Genomic DNA, 26,787 nt, shown 5'->3' on the forward strand with positions numbered 1-26,787 from the left:
CAAAGGCGTTATTTAAATGATCTTTGAAACATACCAGAATTTTGTAATCATATTCTCTTTGACTAGAGTAGGAAACTTTATTGCTTAGAATGGACTCCTTGGGGCTCCCTGATGGCTCAGTTGATAAGCGTCTGCCTTTGGCTCTTGTCATGATCCCCTGGTCATGATCCCTGAGTCCTGGAATCGATTTCTGAGTCCAGCTCCCTGTAGGGAGCCTGCTTCTCACTCTTGCTCTGCCCTTCCCCCATGCTCATGCTCTCTCTCTCTCTCTGTCAAATAAATAAATAAAATCTTTCAAAGAAAAAATAAAGCTGACTTTATTTTTAAGGGAATGCAGAGCATGAATTTTCCTTTGAATGATGCTGTGATTCTCCAGATCAGAGATCAGTTTGGAGATATATACAAACAATACATAACTCTATGTTACTGAATGCCCACTTACTGTACTATCTCATTTAAACCTATTAACAGTTTAATAAAGTGTAGAAATTATCCTAATCTTCCAAATGAGAAATCTGATATTCACTTAAGGTAAATGGTTTTGGGTCATATAGCTAGCAAGTAGAATGAAGATTTGAATTTAGGCCTATTTGTCTGAATGCCTGTGGTACCATATCCATAATGGCATAGTTCCTTTCTTAATTAGGGTTTTGGGCAAGTTTTAGTTTGATATATTCACTGGGAGGATTTTATTCTTATTCTAGACTCTTTCCTAGTACACTTAATATCTTAAAGAGGCTTCATTTGATATATTTATAGAACTACAAGAGCAAGATTGAAAGATGGACATTTAAATGCAAAGGGCATTTTAAAACATCTGCTGCTTTAATATGAAACTGAAGTACTTAACAATTATTTGATTTATACTCTGAGTATATTACAAATGTTTCTTATGAGAAAAATCAACTGATATTGAATACCTGCAGTGTGTGCATGCACTGTTCTTGATGAAGTAGTTCATAGTATATGTCTTCAGGAGATAAAATATGTATGCATATTTTATGTTTTAAATGATTAACTTGAGTGAGTGGATATTGAAGAAAAATGATAAAGTTGTGTTTTTATTAAATTATCTTTCCTTGAATTCACCAAAATAATTCTGAAGAACCAAAAGAAAAATGTATCTTAAGTGGAAGCTACCACAAACTGGATAGAATTTTTGCTAAGTAAGTCATCCAGAGTGAATTGAATGTGAGAACATTGACAGTTGATACACATATTCCTGAATCCAGAGAATCAAGAGAATAATAAGTGTTCTGTTGTTTGCTAATTTAGAGGAGGAGGTTGAGGTATAGGCAGGTTTTGAGAGAAATAAGAAAAGTCTCATTTCTGCTGTCTTAGAACAAAAGGAGAGACTTGATGGTCACACCATTTTTCTATGGACTGACCTGTTTTCCTTAGCAGGAGGAGCAAAGCTTAGAGGTGAGGCTTAGTAGAACTGTGAAGCAAATGCCTTACTACCAACTTGACAGGCACAGAAAAAATTGTGTGCTTCCCCACTAAACAAAAATGGTGATGTACTATGGTTTCTGTTCTGACTCCTCCTGTCTCTCTTGAGTCTGGCTCACTCCCAGAGTAGGCAGATATGCCAAAATTAAGAGTCCTCTTATAGGATATAGCCATAGTCCATGTGCTAGCTAGTTCTCATCACTGGCAGGGTTTTTCAGTAGACTCAGAAATTACACAGAGATAAAGGACTTACTACATTTAGTTCCAGGCCCTTCCTCCATGCTACTCACTTGGCCAACTGATTAATGAGTTGGGAGCTTTGATGTTAATTTTTTAAGAGTGGTACCCAAAGATCAGTTATTAGATGTTAATTTTTAAAGAGAGGCACCCGATGCTGAGTTATCAGGGAGATAATATTTGCCTTTGTGTTTAAATGGCAGAGCCAGAGAATTTCTTTTGTTCAAAGATGAGTTAACAGAGTACACATAAATTAACAAATATGAAACCTGAGCAGATATTTTAATATTCCAAAGAAAGCAGATAATAAACTCTTTGGGAGAACTGAGTTTTTCTAAGAAAAAAGAAAATTTTAAACCATTCTAAACTGCCAAGAAAGTTAAGCAGCAAATGATATCTGGAAAAATAAGAGAACAAAAATAATATAAAAGGAGTAGCAGAACTAAGGATAAAGATCACAGGAACATACTTCTATTATAAAGTATAATTTATTATGAGCAGCAAGGAGCAGAATAAATATCAAAAATGTAATTAGTAAGCTAGAGATAGAGCATGAGGAAATTACATAGAACGTGGAAAGAGTGGGCATAGAAATGAAGGCAGTTAAAGAAAATAATTTGCAGATACTGAAAAGTCCTAATTGGTTTCTGTGAAGGAAACAAGAGAATAATGGAAAATGGAGAATAGTAAAAAGAAACAAAAACAAAAACCAGAAAACAATAAACTTGTTTAGAATGAATGAAAATGTCACTCTGGAAATCAAGAGGACTCATGTTCTAGGAACATCTTGGTGGAAATTTACTGAATTTTCAGGGATTACAGAAGTGATTTCACAAACATCAATAGCAAAGGAAAGGAAGTATATTATGTACAGTGGAAAAAGAAAGATGTTCACTTCTCTCAACCACATAAGATTTCTGAAATTAATGATTCAACCGCTAGAGCGTTTACAGGGACAAAAAAAATATTAACTGAAGAATTTCCTGAGTAGCCAAGTGGGCTTAAGGACAAAGGAGGATATTCTTTAAAACATAAAAACTCAGGAAATGAATTAATTAACCATTTTATATTGTGAATCTTGTCTACCAAGGTATATACTCTTCCCCTTTGCATTCACTTTTACTTGCACATCTAAATCCAACTTTTGTTTTCCTTTTGTTTGCATATCAGATTGTCTTTTCTCATCGTTTTTCTTTCTATTTAAATTTTAGATGTGTTTATATCTATGGTTTAAATATTTGAAAACTTGGATTTTACTCCTAAGGATGATGTAAATAAATAAAACTGGCTCAAGAAGAATGGGAGAAAACCTAATTAGGCTGTAATTATTTAAAAAAATTTGAGAAAAGTGCCAGTGGAAGTGTGTGTTATTGGAAGTATTTCACGTCTACCAGAAACCAAGCATTCTAATTCTTTTTAATTGTTTGAAGCATAGGAAAAAAATCAGATTACTTCTTTCATAAAGCCAAGATAACAAGCAGGAGGCTTAAACTGGATAACAGATATTCCTTCAAAAGAAAACTTAAGACAGATCTTACTTATTTTGCTGCAAAAATTGTAAGTAAATTTTTAGTAAAAAGAGAGTTTACTACAGTAAAACAAAGATAAGCTATGGCTGGGGTGCCTGGGTGCCTTGGTCACTTTGGCTCAAGTCATGATCTCAGGGTCCTGGGATTGAGCCCCGTGTCCAGCCCCTGTAGGGCTCTGGGCTCCTAGCTTCTGGCTCAGCGGGGAGTCTGTTTCTTCCTCTTCCCTGCCACCCCTGCCCCACCCCCACCAGTGATCTCTCTCACAGATAAATAAAATCTTTTTTAAAAAATTTCAAAAGTATATATTATGGTCAAATGTGAAGTTTGGTATTAGTAAGCCTAATATTCATGTTATAATTTATTATAATATTGAGTAAAAGGGAAAAGGGCACATAGTAGGCCATTCTGATAGATGCTAAAGGGGCTTTTGTTAAAAATATGTGTCTTATTTTTAATTAAACCCAATAAAATAAGATTAAGTGTTTTTGTAACATAATAAATTTTTCTCAAGCCAATAAGCATTGTCCTGTAGTAAACACTAAAAGCATTCCCAGTAAAATTAGGAACAAAATGAGGAAAATACACTATCTCTGCCATGATTTAACATTGTTTTAGAAGCATTAGCTAATGTAATTAAATAAAATAAAGTAATAGGTACATTGCTGTAAAGGAGAAAGCAAAGTTATCATGGTATTTCATGGAAAATCCAAGGGAATCCAACTGAAAATACCAAAACCAAAACCACGGTAGCCAAAATAAGTATGTAAAAATCCAGAGCTTTCCTTATATACCACTAACAACTGTTTTGAAAATATTGTAGGAGTAAAAACCAGAAAGCCTCGGAGTAAACTATACAAGAAACTTGCAACCTTATAATAGTGAGTGGAGGAAAATAATATTTCATGAAAGAATTATTTAGGAAAAGTTATATTACCCACTAAATAACTGGCAAGCTGTTTTGAAAGGAAAAATCAATATAGACTGCTTATCTTGGTTTTTCATAAATTTGAGATGAGTCCAAGATTTTCAGATTTAATATATAAAATGAATTAATAAAAGTATTAATAGTAACCAGCACATTTCTATAATTCCTTTTTTTGTGGTTAAAGGGATGCTAATGCCAAGTTATGAAATATTGATGGATTATATAATTAAATATCCACTTGTTAAAATATATTTATAGAGCCCTACTGTATATAAGGTACTGGAGTATATAAGGTTCTGTTGAAATGAACAAACTCTGCCCTTATATTTTAGTGAGGGAGAACACCATTTAGATAAAAGCAAAAATCATGAAATAAGTTAGAAATGCAAATGGTATGCTGGGAAACTATTTTCAATATGCATAACTTAGAAAAAGTTTCTTTAATGTATAAAGACTCTTAACAGAAGTATAACAGGTTTCAGAGTAGAATACTAGCAAAGGAAATTAACAGGAAATTCATAAACTGGAAATCCTTCCAGCCCCTCAAATCAATCAAGAAAAGACATTTATGCCTACTAATACTAATTGAGGCAAATACAAATAAAAATATGTATGTGCTATAACCAGTGTTAGCTAGCATTCCAACAAAGCTCTCTTGATTGGATTGTAAATTGATTCAGCTTTTCTGAGTTGGTAGTGTGGTAAGGCATACAAACTTAAAATGCATGCAGTCTTCAGCACTGCAGTTCCATTTTCAGGAACTTACCCCAGAGATAATTAGAAAAGGTATCTACTTAATGATTATGTGGGTCAGAGCCCAGTCAGAGAAACAGAAACCATATCAGGTATTTTTTTTTTTTTCCAAGATTTTTTTCTTATTTATTTATTTGACAGACAGAGATCACAAGTAGTAGGCAGAGAGGCAGGCAGAGAGAGAAGCCGGGGAAGCAGGCTACCTGCTGAGCAGACAGCCTGTCGTGGGGCTCAATCCCAGCACCCTGGGATCATGACCTGAGCTAAAAGCAGAGGCTTTAACCCACTGAGCCACCCAGGTGCCCCGCATATCAGGTATTTTAAACATAAATTAATTAATACAGACGTTTGAAGGATGAAAGAGCAACAGGTTGCTTTGGTAACCCAGAGATTATGAATTGCTGGAAGCTGCAACCACCCTTAGGGCTGGAGGAACAATTGAGAGAAGTGGTGTTAAGAACTGTCCATTGGATGGAAGAGCCCTGTCAATATCATCTAACTAGCTGACACTGTAGGAGTATCCTAACTGTTGCTGGGGGAGTGGTGAAACTACTGCACAGAATGTCTGAAGAAGCTCTGGGGTCTCTTATTGGAAGAACCTAAACATGAAGCCAGCTCTTGAGGGAGTCTAGGAAATTTAATTTCAGATTTATATCTCTAGGATCTCAGAGCAGATTATGGGAGGCTTAAACCTTAAAGCTCAGAAACAGTATGTAAATAACTAGCATAGATGTTCATGGTTTTGTTAAGATGAAAAAAAAATCCAAAATATTTAAATGCTCATCAGGTTAGACTGGTTAGAGTAGTTGTGGTATAGCTATCCACTAAAGAGCCATATGGCCATTAAAATTGACAAAGGAGGTTCTCTCCAGCATTGTTGGTGAAAAAATGTTTCCAAATACTTTGTATTTTGTATCCTCACTTACTTAATATATGTATGCATGTAAGGGAAATTTTAGACATATATTCACTAAAATATTAACAGTAATTATTTTAGGGTAGTGGAATTTTGGGTGTTTTCTTCAAAAACTCCCATGTATCCAAAAACTAGCTTATGTATGAATAATGTAAACAGCTGCTTTTGATTTTTTCTAATTTATGTACTCCCCATTCCCCTTATGTTTGAAAGCAAATGACGGACTATATAGTTTTTAAACGTGTTTTTCAGTATTGTTTGCGTTTTCTACATGTGTATGATTATCATCAGGGGAAAAAAATTGAATTAGAAAATCCATTTAGCAAGGGAATGAAGTATTTCTTTTAATAGCAACTTAGTAGCAGAAAAACAATCAGAAGATAGTTGTTTTATTTACATTTCACTAACATCTCAGACTCTGCCTTGTACTTTAGAATTCTTGAAAGTGTTTTTTCTTCTTTGTTTATTGTTTTGGTTTATTTCTGTTTTTCTGTTTAAATGAGTATGCAAAACATTGGATGAGCATAAAATTTCTCATTCTGTCTTTAAAAATTCCAACCCAAATTGCTTTTTACATGTGTGTGACCTGTAATTTTCTCTTGATTACTGAGAAAAGGGATTATGGATGTTTGAATTGGCAAGTCTGATCTATGAGAAGACCCATCTTATCTAGGGAGTTTAGTACTGAAGTCACCAGGAGTTAATAGTTTTTCATTTCACAAAGGAGCCACAAACCATAGACTAAAAGGTTTGGTGAGACTCTGCTTCTTATACATTTTATTACTGAAATTTTCAAACATAGATGTAGCTAGAATATTATAATGAACTCCCATGTATCCAAAAACTAGCTTATGTATGAATAATGTAAACAGCTGCTTTTGATTTTTTCTAATTTATGTACTCCCCATTCCCCTTATGTTTGAAAGCAAATGACGGACTATATATATCGTTTCATCTGTAACATCTAAGTATCTCTAAAGATAAGAACTCTTTAAAAAAAAAAGCATAATGCTTTTATCACATAGTTAACATCAGTTGTTTAATGTTAATAATATCTAATTTTCTCAAAAATGTAATTTTTAAAGATTTTTTAAAATCAGGATCCACATTGTTATTTGTTGATAAATCTCTTAAAGTGCTTTGTTTCCTGTAGGCTCCCCCTCCAATTCTCTTTTTCTCTTTGTATTCGATAAAGAAACTGGGTTTCTCTTGCAGAGTTTCATATAGACTGGTTTTTGCTAATTGTATGCCTTTGGCATATTTTAATGGGTTTCTTATATTTTCTCTAAAGTGATAGTTCAGTGCAGAGGCCTGGTTGGATTCTAGTTCAACTTTTTTGTTGTTATAGAACCACTTTATGGTGATGTGTTTTTCTGTAAGGAGGCACATGATATCTGTTTACTTCTCTTTTTATGATGTTAGTAACTGATGAGACTTAGTAATTAATGGTGATATTCTGTCATTCTTCACTACTAGACGAATACTTTTAGAAAGAGGAACTTTTTGTCTATTTTCTGGTTCCCCAGTGTTGCATCTGTTTAGGAAAGGCAGATTAAATGCTGTGTTTTTTGTGTGTTATAGAACAGTGTTCAAAATAGTGAGTTTACTAGCATCCTCCAAATGTGTCCAAATAACTTATTGTCTTTTTAAAATATCATGCTCAGATTTATTTGAATACATACATTTACCATTTCTGTTGGTCTTCATTTTTTTTATGAGACTGACATGCTGCCTATTGCGCTAAGGAGGCACCTAGTCTTTGTTTTTTTAGATATCCATATTTTCATCTGGTATCATTTTATTCTTGAATAACTTTAATATTTCTTATTGTATTGTTCTGCTTTTAAGTACCTAACTTAGTTTTTCTTTTTCTGGAAAAAAAAATCTTTATTTTTGCCTTCATTATTGAAAGACATTTTTTCCTCAGAATTGTAGGTTGATAGTTATTATCATTTCTTACCTAAAAGATGTCACTCCATTATTTTCTGGACTGGATAGATTTTGATAAGTGTTCCTCTGTATGTAATGTGTATTTTTTTTTCAGACAGTGTTTAAGATTTTTTTTCTTTATCACTGTTTTACCAAATTGATAATGGTATATCTTGGAATGGTTTATGTTTCCCCTGCTTGAGGCTTGTTGAGATTTTGGGGACTGTGGGTCTGTTTCCATCAGATTTGGAAAAATTGTGGCTATAATTTCTTCAAATTTGTTTTTTGTTCTCCCCTCCTCACCTCTTTGTTTTCTGGGACTCTGGTTGCATGTACTTTTGACTACTTAATAATGTCTTTCAGGTCACTGATGCCCGATTCTTATCACCCCCCTTGTTTTGTTTTGTTTTACTTTACATAGTTTCTATTGCTGTGTATTCAAGTTCACTGATTTTTTCTTCTGTAACATATAATCTACTTTTGATTCTATTAATATATATTTCATTGCAGGCTTTGTATTTTTCATATTTAGTAGTTCCATTTAGGTCTTTTTAATGTATTTCATTTCTGTTCTCATCATATTCATGTTTTCTTCTTGGGCATGTGGAGCATATTCATAATGGTGGTTTTAATGTCCTTGTTAATTTTGTCACCTGTAACACTTTTGGGCCTATTTCTGTTGATGAATTTTTTTTCGTGGTTATGTATTACAAGGTCTTCTACTGTGGCTGGTGGAAGCGTGAATCACTAGCAGCCTTGCATGTGTCAGGGAATTTTTTAGCTTACTTTTTCCAGTGTTCTTTTACTGGTCTCAGGTAGTTTTTTTCTCATGCATGGCACTGATCATTATTCAGCCAGTGACTTGGGACACCCCTCTGTGGATATGCAGAATTCAAGCTCTCTTGCTGTCTTTGTAGCTCCCTCCTCTGTGGAACTCTGCCCTAGAAATTATAGCTGCCTCAATTCCCATCTCGGTCTCTCTCAACTCTGTGCAACCACCAGGCTCTAATTGGGTTACTTTGCCTTACATAGCAGTCTGGAGCTTTGCATGCAGTAAGTGGGAATAGATGTTAGGCTCTTCTCTTGTGTTTCCCATCTTTTAGGGATTATAGTCATGTGCTACCTGTTGCCCAGTGTCTAAAACCTTTCATATATTTGCCGGTTTCCTGCTTGCTTAAGTTAGGAGAGGATGTCCCGTCTCAGATAAACTGTCATCATGTGAAGCAGAAGTCTTAGTATAGTTTCAATTCATATATATTTTTTTGTAAATGAGTGAAAGTAAACATCTTTTCGCACATCATAGGGTAATTTGCGTATCTACTTTTTGAAGAGCTTTCTATTTTTTTATGACCAACCCATTTGTCCCTGATATTGCTGGTCATTTTGTATTTGTAGAAAGAATTTATGTTAGGGATATTAACCCTTTCTTTGTGAAATGAAATGCAGAATTTTCCCTTAGTTTGTCACTTGTCTTTTTATTATACTTTGCTGCTGTTGTCTTACTGTATTGAATTAATTATATATCTGAATTCTCAGTACTGAAACACTGGGTTGGTTATTGGGCAAGAGGTGGATTCAGAAGTTGCTTACACTGTAAGATGTTTGAATAAATAGTTGAGCCAAGAGATCCTGCTGTATTCTGTATTCATTCTAAGTTTTTGTGTAGTATAATGATACCATACCTACATGTTCTTCCAGGTAGTTACGTGACTTACTCCTTACTTCCTTCAGAACTCTGCTCAAGTGTTACTTTATCTGAAAGGTCTTCTGTAATCACCTTCTTTCAAATTGTAATACACACCAGTCCCTACTCCCTGTTCTGTCCTCTTATTCTTTTCTTTCTTTTTTTTTTTTTTTTATTCCACAGCAGTTACTATAATTTGACATAACACATATTTTGCTAATTTATATATTATAATTTGTTTTGTCCCTAATATGCTGGTAGCATGAAGGCAAGCATTTGGGACTTTTAATAGTACCTGATAACACAATAAACACTTAATTTGTATAGGTTTTATAATCAGATTTCCCTTTATGTAGGTTGTGCTGGTATGAAGTGAAAGGTGAATCAGATAAGGAAGAGACTTGAGAAACAGTTTAGGTCCCATTATAGTGGTCTTAGTATAAGGTGGCAGCAGCTTAGCTGGAGTGATAGCAGTGAGAATGAAAAAGGCTAATGGGATTAACATTAAGAAGAAATGGGTTGCCCTGCATGTTTCCATTTAGAATTGTTAAATAAAAAGGAGGGGGGATGGAAAATCTTGTATTTGGATGATATTTTTAATGTAGCCATTTATGAAGCAAAATTAGAGACAATTGAAAATGAGTTCAGGTAGATGTTTTTGTTCTTAAAAGACATTACTTTAGGGCGCCTGGGTGGCTCAGTGGGTTAAGCCCCTGCCTTCGGCTCAGGTCATGATCTCAGGGTCCTGGGATCGAGTCCCACATTGGGCTCTCTGCTCGGCGGGGGGCCTGCTTCCCTTCCTCTCTCTGTGATCTCTTCCCTTCCTCTCTCCTACTGTGATCTCTCTCTGTCAAATAAATAAATAAAATCTTAAAAAAAAAAAAAGACATTACTTTAAAAAATATGAATGGTAAAGTATCTAATGGAGTCTTGCTGATTTTTCTGGTTCATTGTTTTTCTTTATTTTTTTTTTTAGAGCTTTGCTTCCTGTTTTACATCACAAATCTAAAAAAGGACCTCCCCGCCAAGCCAAATACGCTATTCATTGTATCCATGCAATATTTTCTAGTAAAGAGACCCAGTTTGCACAGATATTTGAGGTAAAAAGAAAAAAAAATTGTTTCATAATTTGTGGTTAAAAAACATATTAATGATATTATAGAATGTTCACATTTGGAGATGTATCATTTTATTATATGTTTTCAGAATTTGAATCAGTATAATCAATTTTGATGAGTGGTTAAAATATGACAATATCTGATTATTCAGACATTTAGTACTAACAAGTACAGAAATCAAACAATTATATTTTTTGACATACATTTAGGATTAGGAAGCTATTTTTTGGTAATAACTAATTACATAAAAATCGTTTGTATTGATAGTAGATAGTAGATGATTCTGTAAGTTAAAAGATGATTCTGTCAGTTTATAGGTTTGAAAATTAAAGTTCTATTTATAAGATACTGCTGAAGTATGTGGAACTTTGTCAATACTAATTGGTATAGTATAGGACAAATAATTGGTATATAAAACACAAATAAATTTATACTTACATAACCACTGACCTGATTTTATATCAGATGGATGATATTTAAATATGTATTTCATATTATTTTTTCTACCCTTTAAATTACTATTATGCTTTTTAAGCATTGCATTTTTTAATCTTTTGTAATCTGGAGCTATCTTTAGTATTCTTATTAAATATTTAGCATTGTTACATAAAATCCAAACTTAAAATTTTTAGTTCAGTAGCCTTGAGTGAGGTGAAAACAGTTTGGAAATTATGCTGAAGCTACTGTTTTAGAACATTTATGCTAACTTTTTCATATTTTCATGTATTATGCTAAAGACCTGAACAAGGGAGAAAAGTAGTTGTCTTTATCATAGATCATCTTGCTGTATGTAGCAAATAATTTATTTTAAATTTTGTGCATTGTGGGATGGAGATATTTTTTGTGGTCTGTTTTTATATATCAGAATGACTTTAATGAATTCATGTTGATTTAAAAAGCTTTTGTTTTTCTTGATTAATCTTCTTTCAGTTCCTTTCAGTGGTGATGAGTAGGATAATGCTGATAGTAACTTGAATTTGTAGGGTACTTTTATTTTCATTTTGATATTACATATCTGATATTTTGTTTCATCTTTACCATAACCTAATCTGTAACCCTTTGCTATAATATATAGGTTTGCTAGCTTTCTGAGAAAAGATTTTATAGATCTGTCTGGCCTTCATGAGATTACTATTAATCCAGGGTCTGACTATTAATACTGCTTTTCCAGAAATGACTTTATTACCATATTGTGTAAAATTATCACACTCACTATTGAAAAAAACTACATGGTCATATTTTTATTCAAAATCTAAACAAGCTGACATTTAGGTGTACCATGGAATATTGAGGGAAGTCATCAAGAATAGCAAGAAGCAAACTCATTTAAATATGCTTTTGACTAAATAAAGCCTCACATTACTCTAAGATGTTAGGGAAGAACAATTTAGTATTGTTTTTCAAGCCTAGAATTCTTGGTGTTTGGTATGGGAGGACAGCATCAACTCTATTAAAAGTGTCACTAAAATTTTTGATAATATATTTACTTGCTTCCAAATGAAAACACACAAAATAAATCCAAATAGTAAAATAGTAAGTTTTCTCCTCCACCTTAGCCCTGTATCCCTAGCCACCCAGTTCACATTCCCAGAGGTAATCTGTTAACCAGTTTCTAATGTACTTTTCTGGACAGTATTTATTCACATATAAGTAATATAATACACATATGTATGTGTGCGTGCACACACACACACACACACACACACTCTTACATTTTGTCCCCTTCTCTCTATGCTTATGCCAGTGATAATATACTATAGTCACTCTTCTGACTTCTCTATTTTAAAAATTTAATGTTTCATTTTAGATATTCTATATGGGTATGTGAAGAGTCTCATTCTTTTGTCATGGCAAAATGTGTATTAATGATAGGGTTTTCTATCAGAAAAATAAAAATTGCATTAGTTATGGTACTTAATATTTGATGCTACAAAAATCCACAAGAATGCATGCGACTCTGTATAAAATAAGCTTATTTCTAGCTCCTGAAAAAAGTCCCTTGGGTGTTTGGATTGCATTCTAATCAGTGGTTTAGGCACATAGACTTTTTTTTGACAATTGGCTTCTCTTAAAGTCCCACTGGATCCTTTGGTATTAAGCCTGCCAGTGAGTAAAGAGAGAGAATACAGAGACGATACACTTCTCATACTTGCCTCAGTGCAGGCACACACTGACAGTCTGTTGTACTGACAGTCTGTTAACCAGAGCTTATTCACATATTCTCATCTAGCTGCAGAGGATGCTGTGTGTATGTATAGGCGTCCTTTTGCCCAGGAAGTAGAACAAAAGTGGATATTGGTGAGCCTTAGCAGTTTCCCATGTTCATGTATGTAGTCATAAAATATACATGGTTCTCCATGCTGAAGTTTTTTTTTTTTATCTACTGCTAAGATACGACTTGGTCAAAAACTGACAATATTTAAATGTGATGCCTTTTAAACATAAATAACCTATAGGAGTTTAAATGTAAGCTTAAGCTACTACTTACACCATGTATACATCTTGAAACTTCTGTAATTTTTAAAAATATTTGAACTTGAAGTACGTGAATAGTTTATTTGCATATTCATAGAGTTGAATGTGTTTTCCTTTTCTTTTCCTTTTCTCATTTCCAGCCTCTGCATAAGAGCCTAGATCCAAGCAACCTGGAACATCTCATAACACCGTTGGTTACTATTGGGCATATTGCTCTCCTTGCACCTGATCAATTTGCTGCTCCTTTGAAGTCCTTGGTAGCTACTTTCATTGTGAAAGATCTTCTCATGAATGATCGGGTAATTGATATTATTTAGACTTGTGTTCTTCACAGTGTTATCTTCTAAAATTTTTTATTCAACAAAGAGAGAAGTGAAATAATGGAAATAACATGTCCATTTACTTGCCTTCTTTTAGGTTTTCCTATCTTTTTTTAACATTACCTCCATTAGAACTAAAACAACATTGAAACATCTCTATAGTTGAGCATAGGCATGTAACCTGCAGTGTATTCCTTGATAAATACAAAGTATCATTTGGTTCTTTTTCATCTTTACAGTAGGTTAACTTTTATAATGACATCTGTTTTAAAAAACGTGAAGACTGACAAGCTAGTTTAAGTATGGTTGTCATGACAATAGTTGTTTATTTCCCTTCATATAGGAGAGAATTAGAAGAGATTGGGAGAAAACATTAGGAAAGAAATAGTGATTTTGTCTGTCTTCAGTTTGTCTTTGAGGCATTGCTTGTTTGGATGTGGGAGAACTGACGCCTTACAGTCACGTGGGGTTGTATATATGTGTGTGCGTATTTATGTGTATTCACACAAACCCACACACATAAACGTGCCTGTGCAGACACATATATAACTATCAGTTTTGTGTCTATAGTGTGCTAGCACTATACTGAGTTCTTTGGAGAATTAAAAGAAGTATAAGATAAAGTTTCTCCTCCTAAAATACAGTTATAATTCTTGCAGTATATATCTGTATTACTACATGTATATATCTGTATTACTACATGTTTCATATCTGTCATTCTTATATTAATTTATTTTAATACTATTAATACTTTTAAACAGATTTGTTATGGAAAATAGTTTATGGGGATAATAGTCGAGATAATTGTATGTATTAGATCTCTGATGATTTGTGGCTGTTTACCATTAGTTGACTAAGGCCCTGTAAATTAAGACACATAGTTTTTGTGTTAATTACCTTCATCTGTGGCTGTGGCTATGTTCTTTAGCTGTGTCTCTCACTTTTCTTCCCCTAAGTACAGTATTTCATATTCTTTAGGTCATGAATGCTAATCATGTATTTAAAATTTTCTGGATCTTTACTGTGTTGTTTTCTTTAATGAAAAAATTTTGTTGAGATAAAATATATCAGAAAAATATACTTTTTAAGGCTATGGTTCATTGACTTACCACAGTTAAGATTTTTGACTAACTGACAGTAGGTTAGATTACCAGCCCCCAAAGCCCCTGTGTCTTTCTCTTGTTATTATCCCTTCCATTCTTCCATTTTTATTTATTTTTTAATATTTTATGTTTATTTATATTTATATTTAATTATATATTATATATTCATATATAAATATACATATTCATGTATATATGTATGTTTATATAAATGTATATTTATTTATATACTTTATATATGATAAATATCATTATAAATATATAAATTTATAATGATACTTATCACATGTTATAAATTTATTTATGATAAATACATGGTAAATATAATAAATATTTATAATATAAATATATGATATAAATATATATCTAATATTACTTACATTTTATTTATTTATTTATTCCCAATTTATTCTCCATTGTGAGGTAAATCCATCCTGTTGTGTATAGCAGTAGTGGCTGCTATACTTTTGTTGCTGTATAGTATTCCATTGTTCATATATATACCATGAATCTGTTCTGTTGCTAGACATTTAGGTTATTTCCAATGTTAAATGCCTGCTGTTGTTAACAAATACTCTTATGTATCATTTTGTGTGTTAATATATACATTTCTGTTGTAGTGTAATTGTTGTATCTTAGAGTATGTTAAGTTGTTTTATTTTTCTTTTTAAGATTTATTTATTTTAGAGAGAGAGGGTGTACACCCAGGCATGAATTAGGGAAGGGGGGGAGGAAGGGAAGGAAATGGTGAGAATCTCAAGCACACTCCCTGCTGATTGAGAAGCCTCAATCTCGAGATCAAGAAGGGCTCGATCTCACAACCATGAGATCATGACCTGAGTCAATACCAAGAGTCAGACACTCAACCGATTAAGCCACCCAGGCACTCCTGTGTGAGTTGTTTTAGTAAATTTTGCCAAACTGTTTTTCTTTCTTTTCTTCTCCCTCCCTTCCTCCCTTTTTTCTTTTCTTTTCTTGCCAAATTATTTTTCAAAGTGATTAGACCAGTTAACATTCTTATATGTGCTGAATGAGAGTTCTAGTTGTACCATTCCCTTGAGTGTACTAGATATGCCAGTCTTTAACTTTTTAGCTATTATGTGAATGTGTAATGAATAGTATGCCCTTAGGCACTTTCTCATATATGTATTGATATTTTGGCTGTCCTCTTTTGTTAATTGTCTGCTCAAGCCTCTTCCACATTTTTCTTTTAAATTGTCAGTCTCTCTTTTATTCCTCATAAGAGTCCCTTATGTATCCTGTTGGCAGTATGTTTAGCAGATACCTTTTCCCACTTTGTAATTTGCTTTCTCACTCTTTTAATGGTGTTTTTTTATGAACAGAAGTTCTTAATTTGGGCTCCTGGGTGGCTCAGTCAGTTAAGTGATCTGCCTTCAGCTCAGATCATGATCTTAGGGTCCTGGGATTGCGTTCTGTATTGGGGTCCTTCCTCAACAGGGAGCCTGCTTTTCCCTCTCCCTCTGCCCCTCCAACTCCCTGCTTTGTACTCTCTCTCAAATAAATAAAATCTTTTAAAAAATTAAAAAAGGAAATTCTTAGTTTTAACAAAGCCCATTATTTTCTTTTTAGTTAGTACGAACCTTTTCTTTTTTACCTACCCCAAGGTTGTGAAAGTAGTCCCTATATTATTTTCTAGAAGTATGGTAATACACAAGCCTCTAACCACATGTAGCTATTTAAATTTGAACTAAATATAACTGGAAATGTATTCACACATTTCAAGTGCTCACTAGCCACATATTGCTAGTGTTGGACAGCGCAGAACATTTCTACCATCTTGAGGTTCTGTTAGACAGTGTTGCTCTAGAAGCTTTGTTTATTTACTTTCACATTTAGCTATATAATCTATTTAGGATTGATTTTTGTATGTGGTATGTGGTAAATGTCAGGATTCATTATTTTATTTCCATCTGACCCCACCATTTATTGAAAAGACTGTCTTCCCTACTGCAATTTTTTAAAAAATTGAGGTGAAATTTACATAACATAAAATTAATCATTTTAAAGTATACAGTTTAGTCACATTTTAGTACATTCACAGTTTTTGTGACCAACACCTCTATCTAGTTCCAGATAATTTTCACTAAGCAGTTATACCTCATTTCCCCCAGGTTGGGCAACCACCAATCTCCTGTCTGTCTTAATGGATTTAACTATTCTGAATATTTCTTATAAATAGAATCATACAATTCCATTGTATGACTTTCTGTGTTACTCTTCTGTCACTTACATAATATTTTTGAGGCTCATCCACATTGTACCCTCTATCAGTATTTCATTCCATTTTATGGCTGAATAATATTCTATTGTACGTATTTATCACAATTTGTTTATCCATTCATGCATTGATCAACATTTGGGTTGTTTTCACCTTGTGAATATTGTGAAAAGTGCTGCTATGAATTTTGTGTTTGAGTATTTGTTTGAATACCTGTGTTTAGTTCTTTAGGTATAATCCTAGGTATATATCTTTGCTGGATTATATGGTAATTCTGTGTTTAACTTTTTGAGGAATTGATTGTTCCACAGAGGCTATACCATTTTACCTTCCTACCAGCAGTGTATGAAAGTTATAATTTCTCCTCATCGTCGCCAATTTATTTTCTGTTAATTTGATTATAGCTCTAGTTCTAGCGAGCTATTTGATTATAAGCTATAGTTCTAGCGAGCATGAAATGATATCTCATTGTGGTTTTGATTTGCTTTTCTCTAATGATGCTGAGCATCTTTTGATGTACTTATTAGCCATTTTTATATCTTTTTGGAGCAAAGTCTACATAAGTCTTTTGCTCATTTTTTACGGTTGTATTTTTGTTGAATGGTAATAGTTCTTTATATAATCTGGATACGAGTCTCTTGTCAGATACATGGTTCACATATATTTTCTTCCATTCTGTAGGTTGTCTTTTAAGTTGTCTTATAATCTTTTTTATTGAGATGTACTTGACATATAACATTTTAAAAAATATTTTATTCATTTACTTGTCGCAGAGAGAGAGAGAGTGCACAAACAGGGGGAAACGGCAGGCAGAGGGGGAAGCAGGCTCCCCACAGAGCAAGGAGCCCCATGTGGGACTCAATCCTAGGATCCTGGGATCACCACCCAAGCTGAAGGCAGATGCCTGACTAACTGAGCCATAACATTATATTAGTTTGATGTGTATAATATAATGATTCATTATTTTATATATTGTGAAGCGATCACCACAATAACTATCCATCCCCACACAGTTATAAATTTTTTTTTTCCTGTGGAAAATCTAATTTAAGGATTTACTCTCTTGGCAACTTACCAGTACGCAATGACTGTAGTCACCATGCTATACATTACATTCCATGACTTTTTATTTTATGACTGGAATTTTGTACCTTTGACCCTATTCAGCCATCTTGCCCACCTACGCCTGCCTCTGGCACCTACCAGTCTATTCCTTGTATCTTTGATACTGGTCGTTCTGATAGGTGTGAGGTTATAGCTCATTGTGGTTTTGATTTGCATTTCATTGACGATTAGTGATGTTGAGCATCTTCTCATGTGCCTGTAGGCCATCTGTATGTCTTCTTTGGAAAATTTGTTTATTCAAGTCCTCTGCCCATTATTTATTTTTTTAAACATTTTTTAAAAAAGATTTTATTTATTTGAGTGAGAGTGAGAGAGAAAGTGCAAGAGGGGGAAGGGTCAGAGGGAGAAGCAGACCCCCCATTGAGCAGAGAGCCCAATGTGGGATTCTATCCTGGGACTCTGGGATCATGACCTGAAGCCAAGGCAGACACTTAACTGACTGAGGCACCCAGGCCACCCTCTCTGCCCATTATTTAATTGAGTTGTGTTTTTTGCTATCAAGTTGTGTAAATTCTTTATATATTTTGGATATTAACCCTTTATCTGAGGTATGATTTGCAAATATCTTCTCCCATTCAGTATGTTGCCTTTTCTTTTTGTTGATTCCTTTGCTGTGGAAAAGATTTTTTGTTTGATAATAGTCCATTTGTTTATTTTAGTGTTGGTTGCCCTTGCCTGGGGAGACCTTTCCAAAAACATTGCTAAGGCTGATGTCAAATACTTGTGTTTTCTAGAAGTTTTATGAGTTCAGGTCTTATATCCAAATCTTTTTTCCCCTTTTGAATTTGTTTTTGTGTGTGGTGTAAGATTGTGGTCCAGTTTCATTCTTTTGCATGTAGCTGTCCAGTTTTTTCAATACTCTTTATTGAAGAGATTGTCCTTTCCCCACTGTATATTCTTGCCTCCTGTGTCATAGATGAATTGGCCACATGTACATGGGTTTATCTATGAGCTCCCTGTTCTATCCTGCTGATCTCTGTGTCTGTTTTCATGCCAGTACCATACTTTTTTGATAACTGTAGTTTTGGAGTATAGTTTAAAATCTGGGCACCTGATGTGTCCGGCTTTATTGTTCTTTCTCAAGAGTTCTTTGACAGGTTTTGATATCTAGTAGCTTAAGTGTTATAGATCCCTTCAGTGACAACTGCTGCTGTTACTGCTATCACTGCTGCTTCATCATCATCATCTTTTTCAGGATTATTTTGGCTATTGTTAGCTTTTTGCATTTCTATCTAAGTTGCTTTATTTTGTTTGGTTTCTGTCTGCATTTTAGATTTTTATTTATTTATTTGTCAGAGAGAGGGAGTACAGGCAAGCAGAGTGGCAAGCAGAGGCAGAGGGAGAAGCAGGCTCCCCTCAGAGCAAGGAACCCGATTTGGGACTCGATCCCAAGATGCTGGGATCATGACCTGAGCCAAAGGCAGCTGCTTAACAGACTGAGCCACCCAGGCATCCCCTGTCTGCATTTTAGAATCAGCTTGTCACTTCTCCCTGTACCACTCTAAGCCAACATACTATATGTACCTGGCTGGAATTTTGATAGGGCTGGTGATGAATTATAAATCATTATATAATTATAATGAATTATCATAATTATAAATTATTTATATATATTTGCATGTGTAAATATATTTTAATATAAATATATATTTATATATATTATATATTTATATAAATATATAATATGTATTTATATAAATATATTATTTATTCAGTATTTATAATGAATTATAAATCATCATTATAATACTGCCTTTCACTCTGTGAACATGGTATTACAATCCTGAGCTGTTTCTTAAAGATTGTGTATGTCTTATTCTTTGATTTCCCTGGGTAATGTTCCTAAGTTTCTGTGTAGATGTTTTAGCTTTCTTAAATATGTTCCTAGGTATATTATGTTGCTCGATGCTATTATAAATAATAAGATTTTTAATACTTATTATCTCTTAACTGCATTTTGTTGGCATGTAGATATGAAGTAATTTCATTTTTATATTGACTTTTATCCTAGAATCTTGTTAAAGGCAGTTTTTAATTTCTACTAGTTAGTTTCTGCATTTGGGGGATTTTCTCTTTTTTTTATAGTCATTTGTTCATAAAGACAGCTTTTTTTTTTTTTTTTTCTCACTCTTAGTGCCTTTTATTTTTTTTTCTTTCTCGTGCTTTAGCCAGGACCTTCAAAACACTAGAAGTGGTGATAGTGGACATTTTTGTCTTCTTCTCAGTCTTAGAGCGGTGGATGGACTAATAGTATCCAATAGAGGACTTGAAAACTTCATCTAAATGGCATATATATGACACTGCACTCAACATAGTTCTGGCATACATTCTTTCAACTTTGTCTTTTATTTATAATAGTCTGTTTACATGTAATGTTAATAGTGATTTGAGTTAATTCACTATCTGGTTTTTATTTTCAGTTTGTTCTGTCAGTTCTGTATGCATTTTATTCTTCTTTCTTTCCTTTTTTTTTTTTTTTTTCTTTTAAGATTTTATTTATTTATTTGACAGAGAAAGATCACAAGTAGGCGGAGAGGCAGGTAGAGGCTGAGCAGAGAGCCGGATGCAGGGCTTGATCCCAAGATCCCAAGATCATGACCTGAGCCAAAGGCAGAGGCTTAACCCACTGAGCCACCCAGGCTCCCCTCTTTCCTTGTTTTTGATTACTTTTATTCCATTTCCCCCGTTAGTGACTTGGTTTTTACATTTTCCTATTCTTTTAGTAGTTGTCCTAGAGGATACAGTATTCTCCCTTGAGTTCTGAAGGCCAGTATCGATTAGTGTTTTTTTTTTTTAAGATTTTATTTATTTATTTGACAGAGAGAAATCACAAGTAGATGGAGAGGCAGGCAGAGAGAGAGAGAGGGAAGCAGGCTCTCCGCTGAGCAGAGAGCCCGATGCGGGACTCGATCCCAGGACTCCGAGATCATGACCTGAGCCGAAGGCAGCGGCTTAACCCACTGAGCCACCCAGGCGCCCCTCGATTAGTGTGTTTTAAGCTTTCAGGACAGCAGGTTCAGTATTTAAGAAACCTGATCATACTTTAATTCCCTTTATTTCCTGATGCTTTTTGTGCTTTTGTTCACACAGGGCCATCACTATTATATTTTCTACAGTTAATATTTATTTAGACTTACCAACATCTTTTCCATTTCTCTTATTTTTTCATTCCTTTTTGTCTATGTGATGATTTTCTTTATACTTGAAGAATTAAAAGAAGTATTTCTTTTAGTGTGGATTAATGCTGATGGAGTCTCTCGGTTTTTATTTGCCTGAAAAATGTCTTGTTTTTGCCTTCATTTTTTAAAGGATATTTTCTTCAGGTTTAGAATTCTAGCCTGGTATATTTTCTCCCTCAGTAATTTAAAAATATTGTACCATTATCTTCCATTTCCTTACCTTTTCTCTTGACATTGTCTGACAGTCTGAGTTCCTTTGAAGGTTTTTCTTTGGCTTTGAATGCTTTTAATCTTTTCTGTTTTGCATTGGTCCCATTTTCACGATGATGTGTCTAGGTGTGCTTTTCTTTGTATTTATCCTACTTGGGGCTTGTAGCTCTTCTTGAATGTACAGCTTTGAAGTCTTGTAAAAGTTCTGAATAATTTTTGTATCATATTCTCTTTCCTCTCTTAACTGCAATTCTAACTATACACTTAAAAACATACAATTTCTTTTGCTGTGATCCAGCTGTTTGACACCTTTATGTACTTTCCCCCCTATTCATGCATCATTTTGTTTTCTTCTGACCTGCATTTGAATTTACTAATTCACTCGATAGATTTGTCTAATCCTATGTTAAACCCATGCACTGAATTCTTAATTGCACTTATTTTATATTTCAATGTGTAATTTCTTTGTAGTTTTTAATATAGCTTTTAATTCCCTGCCAGAATTCTCCTGTCTTGTCATTGAATTGTTGAACTTCTTTAATTATGTTGAAGTTTATATCAGCCTTACTTTCTAGACCTCCTGTGGCTCTTTGTCTTGTCTGTTTTTTTCCCTCTTATTTTTTGGTCACATCTTTTCTTATATGCATGTTACTTTGATGCATGGTAGACTTTGCCTGTGAAAAATGTTCAGATAATTTGAGGTTGTGAATGATTTTGTAATTCTTCTGGAGGTGACTTTACTTCCCTTCTGACAGGTAGTTGAGCTGTTGTCAGATCAGTTTGGTCCAGGCAAGAGTGCACTAACTGGAAACTGGGCTTCAGTTTTTGACAGGCTAATTCTTTTTCTGGTTACCTTTATGTGTAGGGTATATCTGTTAGGGAGCTACCCAGTACTCTGAGGTATTTAACAGGGACTCTGTTCTTTATTGGACCCAGATTTCCAATTTTTTTCCTTCCTGCTCTGTGACAGTGATGCAGATGTTGTTCAACCTGTTAAGTCTCTTTCACTTTCAGAATCAGTTATCATTTGTATGAGAAAAGCAGTCATAGGGCCAGACTCAAATCTTGATTTCATCCCCCTTTTGAAACTTTGCCTGGCAAATTCGCACTGCTTTGGTAGCTCTTTTATCACCTTCAGACTGATTTTTAAAAAGATCTTTTATCCAACCTTTCCATTTATTCCATGGAAGGTAGGTTCAAAAAAAAACCTAATCAGCTCTTGTCAGAACAGAACTTTCACCTCTATTAACCCATTAATTTGTCTTATTTTAATGTTATATTTGATATGTACAAGGGAATATATATTTAACATTTGTATAATTGTTTTATAATAATACAGTGAACGTTTGTGTACTGTTAGTTCCTGGTTTATTACTCTCTAGACTTTTCTTTTTGTTTCTTCTCTGCCCCAGGTCACTGCTGTGTTGAATTGGGGTTTACTCTTCCCTAATAAGAACAAAACACCACTTTGGCACATATATGTCTCTGAATAACATACTTGGCTTAGTTTTGCTTATTCTTGAGGTTTATGAGTTATACCATATATTCTTGGCTGACTTGCCTTTATCATTACATGTTTGTTTCTTTGAATAACCTTCCCTTGTTACTGCATCTAGCTGTCCGTGATTCATTACTGTGTATTATATTAACACTGTGAAATATCTTATATTTATTCTCTTAGTGCACATTTGAAATATTTCCATTTCTTTACTCTTTGAAGCAGTGTTCCTGTGAATGTTCTTAGAGAGGCTCCATGATGCATATGAGCAAGAATTTCTCTAGGTTATATTTATACAAGTGAAAATGATGTGTAACAGTGTGTACACACATTTAACTTTTCATTTTATTCCCAACTTACTTTTCAAAATCATTGTTAAAACTTATTTTTTACTAGCAGTATATTGTCCCCATTAGTGTCAGATCTTTTAATTTTTTCCCATCTAAAAGTTGGAAAATAGTGTCTCATTATGGTCTTAATTTGCATCTTCTTGGTTACTAATTAAGTTTTTATGTTTCATCACCATTCTTGTTGCCTCTTTCTGAAATTTCTTTTTGAGGCCTTTTGCCTTTTTTCCCCAGGCTTTTTGTCTTTTTCTTATAGGTAATCTTTATACACATTAATACTTTTTCAGGTATATGTTGCAATATCTTCATAAAAATGCATAAATTCTCATTTATGGTGTGTCCTTTTCATTTATGGTGCCCTTTGAACAAAAATTATTAATTTTAATATAGCTAAATTTATCATTCTTCTGTAGTTAGTGCTTTTTACATCCTTAAGAAATCCTTCCCTACTCTAGTGTCATAAAAATAGTCTCCCATATGGTCTGAAAGTCTTGAGATTTTCTTTTCACACTTAAAAAATTTAATCCATCTGGAATTGATTTGTTTGTTTGTGTGCTGTGTCTTAAGGATTTCATTTCTTTTTACTTCCATAGGACAACCAAATTTCCCATCAAAAGTTCTTGAATAACCTTTCTTTCTTTCAGTCCTCTTATTGTTATCTGTCATAGGGTGTATAGCATCTATTCTTTACCATTGCTTTGTTTGCTCATCTACAAGATGTCTTTCATTAAACTTTTGCAATTTTCTTTGTAAAGAAAATTCAAAAAATTTTTCTTGTACAACTTTGTTGGGTACTTTGATTTTTTTAAATTGCATTTTATGTTCGTGGGGTTGATTTGGAGAATTATTTTATAGTTTTCATCTTCTTTCAAAACAGGGTGTTGGAGTTGGTTGAGTTTCCAACTCTTGGTTTCTGCTCAGGTCATAATCTCAAGGTTGTGGGATTGAGCCCCACATCAGACTGTGCTCAGGGCGTCAGTCTGCTTGAGATTCTCTCTCCATTTCCCTCTCCCCGTGCCTCCCACACCTGCATGCATGCGTGCTCTCTCTCTCACTCCAAAATAAATCTTTGCTTTTTTTAAAAGAATTCCAGTTTTGATTATTTTCTAATCCTTGAATCTCTTATCTATATATTAATTTTCTTATATTTCTATATATGCTTCCTCTGCTTATCATTTTTCATTTCAACTTCATCTACCAGTTTTTTTTTTAAGTGATATATTCAAATCTTATGTGGTGGTAAAGTTTTCAATCTCTACTCTTTTATTTTTTTGAAGTCACTTTTGTTTTGATTTATTTTGGTACTATTCTGCTGGTTGTCCAAATGTTCATTAATTTTATAGCTTACTGTTGAATAAGATTTAAAAAAATACTTCAATATCCTGTTTAAACCAGTATCCAAATTAAATCCATAGCCCATTTCATGTTTTTTATTATCTTGACTAGTTTATTGTTTCATCCCATTATTTTTAGATTTTCTCTGTCATTGGTTTTGTTGCATCTGTTTTGGTTTTATATTATTATCTTTGAACCATCTGATAGTCTGTTGATTTTATTTATAATAACTTTCTATTTTGTAATATATGCTATTTGAATTTTTTCTTATGAAAAAATTAAATATTTTAGTGGAGTATATCTTTGAATAATTCTTTCAAAATGGCTTATAATTTGGAAACTTATTCTCTGTCCTAGCTTGCTAAAGATATTTTTTTCCCTTGTTCTTGAGTGCCAGAATCCTGTGTTTCAGGGTACTTGGCTGCAGAAAATCCAGATTATTGTTTTTTGGCATCGTGTCTTGTAGCTGAGAAATCTGAAGTTGATCTGATTCTTGCTTCTTATTTGGAAGGTTCCCCATAGAATTTTTGAGGATCTTTTTAATATTCTTAGTTTAGAAACTTCATCAGAATGTTTCTAATGTGATTGTTTTTTCATTATTTACACTTTTTACTTCAAAGGCACTTCTCAGTGGAAATGCATCCTAAACTGTATGTGTTTGATGAGTTTGCCTTCTGGATGTTGGGGCTACCTATACTGTTGCCAGAGGGTTACCTGAGCTACTATTTGATTTGCTTCCCAGGCTGCTTTTGGAAGTCACTCCTGTCAGCTGGCGGTACACTAGATCTCCAGTGTTCCAAGATTGAGCTCGGCTCTTTTGTCACCTTGCTTTAATTTCCTGGCTGTCACTGCAAATGCACATCTTGAAATACCTGCGCTCTATCACCTCAGGATTATGCTGTGATTGTGGGGGAAAAAAAAATCTGTTTTGGAAAATGTTTCCATTTTCTGCTTTTTATGGAGATGTGAATCTAGCCTTGTTAATATTTTTACTGTATATTTTGCATTTTTAAAGGTTCTGGCCTTCTTTTTGACACTTTTTGTTTTCCAGCCCTGCTGTGTGTGTGTGTGTGTGTGTGTGTGTGTGTGTGTGTGTGTGTGTGTTGCCATTTTGGTGGGGTTTAGGTACAAAGATACTAATGCTTCTTGTTTTCCTACAGTCAACAGCAAACCTTTCTAATTTTTCTTCTGCTCAGGATTTTTTGTAAATACCCTTTCCCTTGTTTAAGAACTACGCTTTTTTGCTGTATTGATTTTTTTTGTTGCTCCTTGCCAGCCACCTTAAATAATTGAATCATTAATCTCAAAGGCTAAGTAAGGAAGTATATGTAAGATCAAGTCTGTCCTACCTCATACCTGGAAAGAACCAGCTGCAGATGGATGTGTAAGTGCTTTATGTGGGTACTAGTGAAGATAAGTCTTTCAACCTTTTTGTAAAATAGATGAGGTATTTTAGTGATCTGTAATGACTGTCACTGTAGAAGGTAAAGATTTCATTCACTCACTAAATATTAATTAAACATGAAAATTCTATTTTTTAAAGTCCTTCATTTTTGTTTAGCTCCCAGGAAAAAAGACAACTAAACTTTGGGTTCCAGATGAAGAAGTTTCTCCTGAGACAATGGTCAAAGTGAGTGATATGCATAGGTCTATTTATTTTAATACATCAATATATCCACCAGATTGTATTATCATTAAAGTGTTAAAATTTTTATTCCTGTTGTAAAGATATGGCTATTAAAATCACCCAAGTTTTTATATTTATTGTATGACATCATCCCAAGTGTTCTGAGAGTGTGAGGCAATATTGAGAAACCTGAGGCCCTATGGGCAGCTGCACACAAACTGATTTGGGGGGGGAAAAAAGTGCTTGAAACTGCCCCCAGTTGCTGGTTCTTAGTTATCAACTTTTTAAGGGTGAAAGACATTGCCCGTTCTCTTGTGTACATTCTCCTGTTAAGTAAAACTGATCAGGTTTTAAGACTATCTTTTCCGTGGGATTTGATAAAACTTTTATTTTGGTTTTTTAAAAAAGTTCAACCTGTTAGCCCTTGAATTAGAAGTAATAGGTAAAAACTGCTTATCACTAGTGTAGAGAGTATTGATTTACTAAAATGATCTATAGTCTGTCATGTAGACCTCATCTCAATCCACTGTCCAAGGTGTGTAGGCCGGAAACAAATATATTAAATACTGTTTTTCTCATCGTAGTTTCTTATAAATCCAGTCATGTATATATGCATGTACTGGTTTATATTTTATATTAAGAACTATTTTGTTATGTTATTCCAGTTTCAGATGCCAATACTGTTTCCGCAGACCTATAGAGTAGCTGATGGAATGATGCTTGATACTTCTGAGTTCCAGTATAAACCTGCTTTCTCAGCATTGGTGTCAAGCAGCAGTTTTGTGTAGG

The 26,787-nt window shown here is 33.8% G+C and overlaps 1 protein-coding gene across 15 annotated transcripts in view; it reads left to right on the forward strand.

Moving 5' to 3' along the window:
• The window catches only part of PDS5B (PDS5 cohesin associated factor B), a 200,876-nt gene that overhangs the window by 137,812 nt on the left and 36,277 nt on the right, over positions 1–26,787 (forward strand). For all 15 annotated transcript variants that reach the window (XM_082700326.1, XM_082700335.1, XM_082700327.1 and 12 more), the window contains 3 exons: positions 10,399–10,522; positions 13,156–13,314; positions 25,933–26,001. In XM_082700326.1, coding sequence (XP_082556452.1) covers positions 10,399–10,522; positions 13,156–13,314; positions 25,933–26,001 — 352 coding nt within the window. The remainder of the gene's footprint in view (positions 1–10,398; positions 10,523–13,155; positions 13,315–25,932; positions 26,002–26,787) is intronic.

Source organism: Mustela nivalis (genome assembly GCF_964662115.1).
Source record: "Mustela nivalis genome assembly, chromosome: 15".
NCBI lineage: Eukaryota > Metazoa > Chordata > Mammalia > Carnivora > Mustelidae > Mustela > Mustela nivalis.